General features: G+C 35.5%; 1 protein-coding gene across 1 annotated transcript in view; it reads left to right on the forward strand.

Annotated features, from left to right (window-relative positions):
• The window catches only part of LOC102043616 (lipoxygenase homology domain-containing protein 1), a 122,295-nt gene that overhangs the window by 24,071 nt on the left and 85,270 nt on the right, over positions 1-12,954 (forward strand). The window contains exons 12-15 of the mRNA XM_031066617.1: positions 182-336; positions 2,682-2,740; positions 3,044-3,085; positions 7,095-7,258. Coding sequence (XP_030922477.1) covers positions 182-336; positions 2,682-2,740; positions 3,044-3,085; positions 7,095-7,258 — 420 coding nt within the window. The remainder of the gene's footprint in view (positions 1-181; positions 337-2,681; positions 2,741-3,043; positions 3,086-7,094; positions 7,259-12,954) is intronic.

Here is a 12,954-nt window from a genome sequence, read left to right on the forward strand (position 1 = left end):
ACACTTCATCAAAAGACATTTAACTCTTCAGATTCAAACTCTTTGAATACAGTCCAGCTGTCATTAAATCCATTTGAAATCTTTGTACATTGTGGGAATTGATCAGGCTTTTAACACACTTCACTTTTTGGGCTGCCTTATTGGTGGTGAATTGCAGAGTGCTGTCTCCTCTGTCTCCCAGGTCAGCGATTTTGCAGTGGAAGCTGTATCCCTCGGGAAGCTGCAGAAGGTGCTGTTGCGCTGTGAGGCCAGTACCCAGTCCCAGCACTGGTACTGTGATAAAGTCATTGTCAGAGAAGCTGGGAGCAATTCAGAATATGTTTTCAATTGTGAAAGGTAGTTTTTACAGCAATATTTTAAAATATTCTTCAATATGGATCGCTACAAATATTGCGTCAATTGATGTACTATGTGAGTTTTTCAGGAAAAGACATTTTTTGATAATTTCACAGTTTCATAAAATCCACAAAATGTATTATTCCAGAACAGATTGCTTGAATTAATGTTCTGTATGATCTGTAGCAAAGGTTAAACACTTATATTGAGTCTGTGTTACTGGAATTAAGAGTACAGCCTTATCTTACAGGATCAGTGCTGTAAGTGTGATTTTACCTTTCAGGAAGGAAAGATAAAGCACCTGAAATGTTCTAAATTAAGTGTACTACTAAATGGGAAAGAAACAAGGTTTTCCATCCAAGACTAGCATTCACTTTCTTTACAGCATGGCCAGAGAGACAAATATGATGCCTGGAACTATTCTGTAGATGTTCCATTTAAGTTATTAAATGAGCATCTTAAAAGTCAATTGATAAATACTTCATTTTGCATTTTTAGAAAAATATGGTAATCCCATTTTTGGAGTTTACATATTACAGTCTCTCTCATGGGAATATGCATGACTTGAGTGAAATAAAGAAAATGAAGAGGAACAATATGATTATGTGACAAGGCACCAGAATAAATAACATGCAATTAATAACATACAATAAATGCATGTTGCCTAGTTATTTTGTCTGGATTTTAGTGAATATGTTACATAAGTTTGAACAGCTTCTTGCAATTCTCGGTGTCACATCCTCAAAAACAGGAATAAAGATGTTTTCTCACCTCGGTTAACTCTCTAAATCTGAGATTTTTCTTCAACTGGTAAGATGCTTATAAATAGTGTTATAAGACTGAGGATTTCTCTGAGCAGATTTGGATGCAGACCAGCTGTTGTTGCTAGCTGTAGTTGCTACCTTTCTAAAAAAATATAGGTGAAATTTTCTTTGTGTCATAGCTATCTCTAGTGAGCAATATGGCTTAGGAATGATAAATGGCAGGGCACTTTGCTGTGTTAATTCTGTGATAATTAGCACCAGATGTTTATTATTCTGTGATAGAGTGTGTTAAAAAGGAACAAGTGTTTCTTTTTTAATGTCTAACTTCTCTAGAAGGAAGGCCTTCCATTAAAAAGGGATTAAAATAAGTCAGTGGTGGGGATCAGGTGTAACTTCTACGATTGCCAAAATGTACTTGTGCTCTATTCAAGGAGGGAGAAGGTTTTTGCTCTCCAGAAATCTAATTCAGTAATCTTCAGCTTCACATTTGTTTTATTTTACAGAGCTCTTTTCTGATCCAGGACATGAAAAAAGTTCTGTCTTTGTTCTCATTTAACCAAAGGAACATAAGCATTTTATCTGTCTTAAAGCCTGATATTAGTTTCTGAACACCTAACACCTTCTGCTTGATTTCAATTATACAATATTTACTAGTTACTGATGCCTTTTAGCATCTGGGATTTCAGAAGATACCTGTGCCATCAGTTTTCAGCAGAAGTAATAGAAATAAGTAGTTTAGTAAGAGAAAATTTATTTCTTAAGGAGTAGTTCTTATATGAATTGGTCAGGTACTGTTTTCAAGACAAAAAAATTGGAAACTTCGTAAGTTGCTCTGGACTTTTCTTGCCCAGCTTGTACTGGAATCCCTACAGGCATCATAGGAGACTGAATGATTCAGGTCATTCCTGGAGAGTCCATGGAAGTGGACTGAGAAAATAAAATAAAAAACTACAGCCCAGAAGATTGTTGCATTCCTTTTCTGGTAAAAAAAGAGATGATTTTTTACCAAGTAAGAGGAAATAAAAGCTGTTAGTAATCCATGCTCTCAAGGAAAAGTTTTCAAAATTATACATAGCCTAGGGTAACATGACTAGGAAACCTAAAGAATGTTTTCCTTGATTTGTCCTTTTTTGAGACTCATTTACCTGTCCTCAATTTCTAGGAGGAATAAGAAAGTGAAGTGTTTGGTTCAATATTTGTTTTAACACTGAACTGTAGTTTTAAGAAATACTGCAGTAGATACATACAAATTATACTTACCTCTCAAGCCATAGTACCGAAAAAAAATGTTTTGTGCTATATTCTTCTGTTTAGCTATAGAAACAAGTAAAGTAATGTCATATGAGTCTCTTAATCTGATACAAGTGTATTTTACACCTACATAGCTCTTTCGTACAAAAGTTTCTTTGTTGAGACAAATAATTTTTACTGTAACATAAATCAAATACTAAAATTTTAGAAGTAGAGACTCTTTGCTGTTGGGTACACTCAGTATGAAAATTGGATATGGACCATTGTTATTTGGTAATGTAAATAAAAATTGATTCCTACCTGCTTTCTTATTTTCTTTCTTATTCTTAGGTGGCTTCCATTTATGTCTCAAGGTATAATCCATTCAGAAATTGAGCTGTACCCTCAAGGTAATATTTATTGTCACTTTATGGAAGTAAAAACAATAATTAGTAATCCTTTTCCTCTGAAAAAATCTGGGCAGATTTTACACTGTAAATATCAGAGTTAACTCATTTTGCAGCTTACTTTACTAGATTTCTGAGAGAACATGATTTATATAATTGATCTAGATGATAATGAGAAAGTAGTGAGAGAACAAATGAGAGTTTTCTTGCATTGGCTAGAAAAACTAAATGTCTTTTTGATCTTTTCTTTCAAACTTTTCTGTAATATTAAAGGAAAGATCCTTTATTAATGGATTTTTTTAATAGACTTTAAAAAAAATCAGCAGCTGAAAATGCAAGAAGCAAATGGTAAATACTGTTCTTGTTTTCTGATTTTAATGAAGACTGTTTCTGTTTCAGAACTAATTGCTTTACACATTTGTTGCCACTTGTATTTATTTTAAAACATTAATTATAGTACACTATTTGAACATTTCAGCAAACTCTGAACTTCACATTTTAATTTAATAAATAACTTTGTTTATACTTTATTTTTATTCTGCCATTTTTCTTTCCATAATGTTATTTTTCCTTCTGCTTCTTTGAAAAATTCCTATTCTTCTAGTACTTACTGGTTATCTATCATAATTTCAGTTTTTTATAGTTAACATTTTAAAACATGATTCTTTCTTCTGGACTATATTTGGTTTTGTTCTGAACAATAGTTTTTCATTTACTGTTTTACTTGTGATTTCATATTTGTTCAGGTTGACTTCTCTGTCCTGGCAACCAGAGCAGATAAAATTTAATTTCTTAATAACACATTAGAATTTCTCAGCTATGAGAAGTGCTTTATGCTGTAGGATGAACAATGATCCAGAAGGCGTTGTGAGAAAGTTTGAAAATGTTTATTCAAAATTTGTTGTATCAATCAAAATATCCAAATACCTTGTCCTAAACCTTTTTCCTACGGCAAGTGGTTAACAATAAAATTTTTGACCAGTTATTTTAGAAAATATATTAAAATCCTGCCCTGTTATAGGCTTTCTTTTGAGTCACAAGTGTCTTTGTCCTTCCTGCTTTCTATTTGTTTTCCAGCAGGCAGTAATTTGCTCTTTGTTCAACCTTCTTTGTACTTTATCTGTTCCACACACCTCACTTTTGCATGGCCTGTCCTGAGAGATCTTCCCTCTCATAATTCAAATTCTGCACCTACAGCTGGGTCTGTGTCATTTAAGCTGTGCAAAAGTCTCAATTGAAGTAAGGCAGCCAAAAGTGTGTGAAACAAATAGCCTCTTGTTTGGGACACTTGGTGAAACATGGATCAGTGGGAAAGAGACTTGAAATTCTGTATCCTATGACTAGATGGGCTGCTCCAATTCCTGGCTTAGTGGTTGATCTGAGAGTTTGTTCACTTACCTTCTTTTCCCTGTGAGCTTTTAAATACATTGCATTTTCTTTCTGTATAATTTCTTTAAAAATCCCATAATTATTTTCATAGGAAGTAGAACTTTCTAGTGTATTGTAATGTTTCTAATAATATAGAAAATTGAAAAAAAACCTCCAAACCAAAATACATGTCTAGACAATCATCTGGGGCAAGTTACCACTTTCTGACGTCCCCAGAACCCCAGGTGATAGGTGGCACCTTTCCTCTATGCGTGCTAAATGAAAGTGATGCCATAACACCTTTAACTGTATTCTTTTCCCCTCAAAGAGTGTTCCTCTTCAGTCATTAAGGAGCTATTGGTACTCTACCTCATCAGAACAATCCAGATTTTTATGCCAACAAGAATTATGTTTTTGTAATACTTTTGTAATACTGTTTCCCTTTTCTGTTTGGAAGCACGCAATGCACTGCAATGAGGATTTCTGGCATCAGAGAGATTAGAAATTTAAGGACTCTTTTCCTATACCCACATGGTCTTTCAAACACAAGTCCTTTCTACTTCCAGAAAAAAGGAACAAGCCTCAAAGTCAATATAGAGGAGTTCAAACCAAAACTCTTTTAAATTATGTTTTTGGGGAAGTTTGATTCCCTACTTTACTTTCAGAGGGGTAGTTGTGTGCAAAATAGTTTATAGATATTAAACTTATACTTGGGAGGTTGGAGCTGAACTAGCTAGAAAATACAGCCTCAGTAGTAACAACTTAATCATTCCAGAACCCCATTGCTTAACAAAAGACAGACTTTGAGAAGATAATACAATAGAAAGGGCCGTCAAAACAACTTGAGGCACAATTAGTCACTGAATATGTCAAAAAGAAAATACGTTTTACCTGCTTTAAAATCAGTATTTGTTTCTGAATGATGTTTGAAATTTTAGGGGGAGTAGTGGGTCATATTTTAGCCCTTGTCTGCACCACTCTTCATATACCCTTGTAAATGGAATTGTCCTTATTTTACAGTCAAATGGTTCAAAGGAACTTTGTTTGAAAATGGACAAGGCTGAATTCTTTGTAAACAAGCTCTTTTTCTATGGGGTAGGGAGCCCTTGCCTCATGCTCTTTGTTTCCGCCTCTATATTCCATATAGAGGCTTTTCACTCTTCTAATTGATGTTTATCCTTTTGTTTTCTGGTGCTATGGTTCTTTTATGATGAAAGTGAGTTTATAGAGAAAGCTCTGAAGAGACAGATTTTCAAAGGTACAAAAGAATTTCTTACAAGCTGGAGTTTGACAATTCTTAAGGAAAATTGGATGCTTCACTTCCTTTATGAAGTTGTAAAATAATTTGTGTTGGAAGAAATATTTAAAGATAACTAGTATAGCCACTGACATGGACAGGGACATCTCCCAGTGGGTCAGGCTTCTCAAAGCTCCATCCAACCTGGCTTCAAACACTTCCAGAAACAGGACATCCATAAATTCTTTGGGCAACCTGTTCCAGTGTCTTACAATCCTTACAGTAAAAAAAAATAATATATATATTCTTCATGTCTTATTTAAATCTACCCTCTTTCACTTTAAAACCATTCCCCCTTGACATATCGCTACATGTCCTTGTAAAAATTCTTTTATTTTCTTTTGAGTCCCTTAATATATTGAAAGGCTGTCAATAAGGTCTACGTGCCTGGAACCTTCTCTGCTCCAAGCTGAACAACAACCTTTTGTCACAGTAGAGGAGCTCCAGCCCCTAATAATTTTCATAGTCCTTCTCTGTGCCTGTTTCAACAGGTCCACATCCTTATTTTGTTGGGGAGCCCAGAGCTGGATGCAATACTGCAGGCGGGGTCTCATCAGAGCAGAGTACAGGGAACAATTCCTTCCCTCAGTCTGTGGGTCAGGTTTGATTGGACAGAACAAATGAGCTATTGCTGCTTTCTGAATTCCCAGCTGTGTATTTATGTGTATTTAAAATTCTATCACCTTCCTAAGCCAGACATCAGCCCAACCTCTAAAGGCTTGGAAAACAGGAAATCAAACTTCCTGCTCCAGTTCAATTTTTGTGGGGCAAATTACTGAGTGATAATAGGACTGACCCAAGATAAATACTTCTGTCAGACAACAGATTTAAATCATGCAGGCATTACCAGGCAGCTTTCTACTAAGAAAACTGCAGTGTACGCTATGGCATTTATTTATAAGATGACTAGGGGCTGGTATTTCATTTATTTGCCTTGAACAGAATGAATTTATGTCGCTATGTGGAACTTGTTTCACACAGACAAAAGCTGCAATCAATGAGGGGTGGAGAAGCATGCAATCCCATCTTTTCAGATGTAGAAATGCATTTTACAATTATGAATAGTTCTTTTTTAAAATAAGAATTATATTATGCTGCTTTTGAATATTTAAATAACGTGTACATTTTATGGGAGCAGAGATGACATTTTAGTGTCAGAGAACTTTATATAAAATGATTGTCTAATGAGTCCTAATCTAGTTCAGAGTTTTCTACAAAACCTTTTTTTTATGCTGACTTCAGTATCATGCCCCCATCCAGGCAAATGGAACTCTGTTGATGTATCACATCACCCTAAAATGAGAGGAAATTGTACTTAATTGGGATGCTTTGACATTTTTCCTGTTGCATTTCTTGGTTATACTGTTGTCATAATCCAAATTCTGGATGGTGGTCTGCTTCTGTGTTGACCCTCAGGGTTATCACTAGAAATCTCACTTAGCTCTATGTTCATATCTGTGGCTTCATTGCAGGGTAAACCTCCTCGATCCTTGGTCCATAACTTGTTTTAGCAGAGTTGGAATGAGGTAGCATTTGGCAATCCTCTGTTGCCTCTCCTGACATCATTACCTTTTAGGTGCAGTGTAGACACAGTCCTTGGGCCAAACTATGCTTTCTTTTACATCTTTCAAGTAAACTGCTTCGTCTAAGTAACGTTTTTAAAAGCATTTAATTTTTTTTTCTACTTTACAGAAGGAGACTGGAAGATAACTGTAGTCACTGGGGATTTTGAAACAGCTGGCACAACAGCAACGGTATTCCTTTATGCTTATGGAGAAAACAAAGCTTCTGGTCCTATTATTTTGGGATCTGGGAAACAGCAGCTGTTTAATCCAAACAGTGAAGATACATTTAAGGTGCAGTATGGCTGTTATATAAACACTGGAGAATTCAAAACAAATGCAAAGTAGCTTTTCTCAAAACAAGATAATAGATGTAATAAAAAAGACTCAAAGAAACATGTAAGGATGATTAAGTATTTCTGAGGGAGCAGCTGACTTTTATGGCTCTGAGTTTTGAATCAGGAGATGTGTTCACAGCTGCATGAGGCAGACCTGTCTCTCAGAATCTGCTTCATACTTGCATCTTCTTGATGTACTAGATTACACTAGAAGTTCATTTGAAGAAGTAAAAGAACTTTCTTTGCATTTATGTAGTAAGATAGTCTTGGTTATGGTTTGTGTTGCATATCCTTCTTTGGAAGGGTCCACTGTAAATTCTTCCACAAACTTCCTCAGACTTTCCCTGAAGCCCACTCTTGTGTGAACTTTTTATTGGAGAAAGTAAGAAGGAAAGAGGGAGAAGGGTGGCTAGAAACTAGAGGTAAATCACATAGATTAACTCATGTGATTTAAACAAGTGTTGTCCTGTTACTCCAAGCAAATGGAGATATTTCTCTCTGCTGACAAAAAAAGTCTCTGAGACGTGCTTCAGAAACATGATATTTCTCATGACTTCTACAAGATCCTGTAATTCCTGCCATTTTCTCTACTTCATGCGGTTCCTTGGTCAGGACTGTAACTATTGCAGTAGTTAAACCTGTGATATGTCACTTAGATTTAAATAATTTATGCATAATAAACACATGATGGGAAATCAGTGACAGATGGGACAGAAAGCATCTTTTGATACCAAAATCAGCCAGACAGAAACTTTCTAGCATAGTTTTTAAAAAGGGAAGTGTTTACTGATGAAGGGTGCTGGAAGAGATCAGCATAATATAATGGAAACAAATAAAACACAGTCATGCCTCACAAAAACAATCAAAACACCATACAGTTTCAAAATCCCTGTAGGCACACTTACAACCATAAGAAATCACAAAGAAATGGCCCCCAAAAAGAGAATGAGACCAAACTGTACTGGATTGTCTAATAAAAACCAAGAATAGTAGTCTGATAGAAAGCACAGTTAACTGTTTAGTAAGTTGGATACCTAAAAGTATACAATGATTATTCAGTAAAGTTAAAAATAATGAAAAAAGAAAGTTAATAAAACTTGAGTAAATCAGCTGGTGCTCCTTTATACCCTCCTGAGATTTCATTCTAGAACTTAATTTTAGTGTTGCTTCTATTGCTTTATAAAGCAAGTGTAACTTCATTAACCTGGGCCATCTCTGATTAAGGTTTGTGTAAATGAAATTAAAAACTGGCCGAAGTCCATTGTAGTGCAGGTATAATGTAACAAGGCTATTACCCTTAGAGATTTCCACATGATGGCAGTACATGAAATTCATTGAAGGTAATTTACAATTGTGTAATGCGGAAAGTTCTTGTTTCTGACTGGAGCCCTGGGTTCTAGGTTTCCTCAAGACAGTCATATGTACTCTGCACAACATTTTCTCTTGTGGCTTAGCAATTTTTCCTACCAGATGGGTATGACAAGGATAAACAATATGGGAGCAGGAAAAAAACAGAATTAAATCTGATGGATTTCCTTTTCTGCTCTGAATTGTCCCTGTGTGCTCAAAGAAAGTACTTCTGGGCTGTGGATTTCTGCTTCTGCTACTATTCAGGCATAGTTTTTAGGGCATAATTTTTCTGTTGAGAGTCATTCCTTCTCCAGTAGAGGAATAGCAATCCACCATAAGTTACAGCTTTCATCACAACTCTGATCTGTTTCCTGCATCCTCCTCTGGTGTCATCACAGTCCCTGAATATTTCTCAGTATTTCAAAAATACTGATTTTGGCAGAAGGCTGGGTTGCTCAAGACACTGGAGCTTTAATTATATTGTAAATTATATTCTCTGGAGCCCAGTATTCTGCATCATCATTCTTTGAAACATGCCGAATTATCTCTTATGACTATACACTCTGTTTGATAAAGAAATTCTTTTAAAAATATTCTTTTTATGTTTGGTCATGCTAAATATTCCCTTCTGTGTCAAAGAGAACTAAGCATAAGACTAAGCCTATTATCTTCTGTAAAAAACCAGCTGCAATCTCTCAATTTTTATTACTTCCATACATAATAATTCCATACCTTCGGGTACAAGTTCTGCTGTTCTAGTAATAATGAAGCCAGTAAAAACACTGACTGGTTCAGTAGATCTGCTTTCAAAATACTGCTTGCCTTAGTGATAGTGGCAACACCTAGCATTTCCCCAACAAGAGTTTTTCCATTATTTGCTTCGTGAATTTGCTTCACAATAATCTCTTCAGTCTCTTTAGGGTGGTGTTGGTCTTAAGAATCTCAACACATTGTCAATTTAAAAAAAATAACACTAAATTAAACTAATAGAAGTGCTGGAATTTTTCCAAAGAAATCTTCAAAGTCTTCAGTTTAACCTTAGATTATATTTTGGGATTGGTGGCTGTCTTTGTAAGGAAGGTAGCTGTTCCATGTTTGCAAGTACGGAACATGAAGTATGCATGATATTTTAGGAGCATTGGAAACTGAAATTCATCCCTGGTGTGATTTTTGCTGCATGAGCTCATTTTTCTAACTTTTAAAGCTGGTGCCACATCCATTTACATGATTTAGAGTTTGTTCATCCACATAAACAATCCTTTAGACACTCTATGGTCTAGGGCAAATACTAGAAAGTAATATAGGGAGAAGAAAAGCAGGGCTCATATAAGGCTTGAAGCCACTTAATACCATAAAACTTAATAAATATTGCTCCTATGATGAGACTGTTTAAGTGTTAAATACAGCCATTTTCCTTTCACTTCCACTTTATTTTGTTTGTTAAGACTTGTGTTCATCAGATGCACCTTCATGCTGTACTGCATCTCAAGAACGTGCTACACTTAGAACTTGATCTGTTATTTTTAATTTTGATTTCCTCCTGTTTAAATAAAATTATCAGTCATTTTAAATAACCTATACATGAATAATTAAAAGTCCTTCCTTTAGAATCAGCCCTACAGACTCTAAGAATCTGTTGTGCTTCACTATGAGTCCTTCATTCCTGCAGTCTGGATCCATAGTCATTCTTTCATCAGTCAAAACTCAGATCTCCAAAATAAAATGAGGAGCAGTGAGAAGAAAACTAAATGCTGCAAAAATAGGTTGAAACAAATCCATTTTCATGCTTTTGCTCATGATGTTCAAATAAAAGAGGCTGAAATGAGCTCAGTTAGAATCCTTCCAGAGTGGGAAGATTGCAAAAGAGAACATAAGCACTGATGTAGCTATCCGCACTCTTAACCATGGGACTGACAATGCCTAAAAGCTGGACACTGCTTGTGTCCTGCTATTTTCCAGCTGTCCCTGCTTTCCATAATGACAATTTAAGTCCAGAAACAGTTGAATAAAACTTAGAGAAGTCCAGACTTTAGTCAGATCTGCTTAAGGCAGCATAAAACAGTCATACCCATGGCTGTTACTCTACTTAAAACTGTCACTGTCTGTGAAATGCATAGGATAACAAGATGAACCTCATCCCTTACTGAGATAAAAGAGAGAAGTATGTAAAATTATCTTCATCAGCTACAGGCTGTGCATTAAACAAAATTTAGCTTGTTCCAAGAAACAACACAGGATTGTAAAGAGCTCACAAAAATCTTGGAGAAAAACACAGCTCATCTCATCTTTAAGAAATGGGAGTGGGGAATATGGTGTCGCTTGTTCAGTAATTAGGCAGTATGTACTGCAGTACCAAGCGTGTGTATATACATATATATATGAATATTTGTACTTGCTGTTGGCATAATTTAATTAACCCCACAGTAAAAGTGAAGTTCTTCCAGAGCTTGAGTGCACTGGAAAAGAAAGTGTTTTAACAGTCACTGTGTAATGAGCAGTATTTGTTTAACAAATCTATTTTTGTGACCAAAGCAAGTATGAAGTAGGAAAAATAATGCTGATCTTTGTGTGGCCTTTAATCCTATTCCTTACATGTCTATATTGACCCTTTTTCATGACACTGTTACATTTCTGTATGAGCACCTGTGACATATTGTAATTCTTGAGTTAGTGTGTAACTGTGCCAAGTTTTCTGAGCCCAATTAACAAAGTGGTTGAATTCAGACATCTGGAAAAAGCTATCAGCATGGGTGGACCCTTTGTACTGTACTGGTATAATAGTTATTGCATTTTTGGCAACACTTATTAGCTGCACGTGCACAATTAAAAAATATCATCTACTTCCAAAGATTTCTCCATTACATGCCAATGCTTAGAAGTTAAACTAATGCAATCAATGATTTTTCTTTCTTTTGGGAATCCAACTGCTGTACATGACTTCTCTGAAATTCTGTTAATGAAGCGGCCTTACATGAAATTAATAACTGTCTGTCAAGCACATTCTCTGGTGGGTGTGTTAGACATTAGGATTTTGGTGCAGCTGCCTCTGAAGTGTTGATTTATCCAAATGATTTTCATACTAGCCTGAGTTTATCTCAAAGAGACTGCAGGATACTCTCTGCACAACAGGAAAGCAGTGATATTATTTTACTTATTCTAGTAAATAAAAGAGAAATGGAGTAATCACATGTATTTCTTCCATCCTTTTATTGAAGTATCTTTCCACTGGACCTTTTCTTGTTCAGACAAGGAACTTCACTTTTCACTTAGTTAAACATCTTAAGTACATGAAGATAGGTCATACCAACTCCATTCAAAATATCACTCACAGGTATGCTAGGGACCAAAAAGTGTATTTGCATAGCTCATTTAGAATTGGAATTAAAATTTAGTCCTTGCATCCTCTTTAGGTAGAACTTCTTGCTGATAAACCTGGATTTCAATTATGCTTCGAGACAAATGGTAAAATATGAGCTTTGTTAAGCTTCAATTTCAAAAAGTAAGGATAAGTTGTCTAACACACGATTTAATGAAATGTCCCCATTGCCTATAGTAAGAAGATCATTTAGTCCTATAAATAGTAGCAATGAGCAAATCATATAGGTGTATTGTTTAGCAGGTCAGTCTAGTTTAACTGCTTGCAAAAATTTAGAATATGACTAAATCAAAGATGTTGTGTGTGAAAACATGGCCTTCTGAAAGTGGTGGACAGTTTTTTCAATAATTAGTACTGGTACTTGTGCCAAGAAATATGATGCATTGATAATATTGCCTGTAACAGTGAAGAAAAATGCTACAAAGACCACAGAATTACCACTATCATTGTAGTCACAACGATATTTTTAAGCCTATTAAGTGCTGGCAGTCTGTCACATAAGCAAGGTCTATATGAGGCCTGTCTCCTTTAGAATTTATTACAGGACTTAAAACAAACTGGTTAATGCAGCAGGAGTTTCACAATCAACCAACAATTAATTGTAGATAATGGCTCAGGTGTTTTGCAAAATCTTTTCCTGGGAAGAGGTTGGCATTTGTAGAAGATTTCTCTAACAGGTCATCCCTAAGAAGATCACCATACCTGATGTTTGTGGTGTCTAGATCCCTTTACCTCAATCTGTGTTTCCATGCCCTTGTTTGTCACCTCTGCAGTTTAGGTTTTATGTTCTATAGGTGGCTGATTTAAGCCTCATCATAATGGAATATGAATTTCCCTCCACGTCCAAACTCTATTACAACATTACAATTCATAATTTTTGACGTCTCAATTGAATTTTAGAGCAGTAGCAAATAACACAAAATGAA

This window comes from Geospiza fortis, unplaced genomic scaffold, assembly GCF_000277835.1.
Source record: "Geospiza fortis unplaced genomic scaffold, GeoFor_1.0 scaffold53, whole genome shotgun sequence".
Classification (NCBI taxonomy): Eukaryota; Metazoa; Chordata; class Aves; order Passeriformes; family Thraupidae; genus Geospiza; species Geospiza fortis.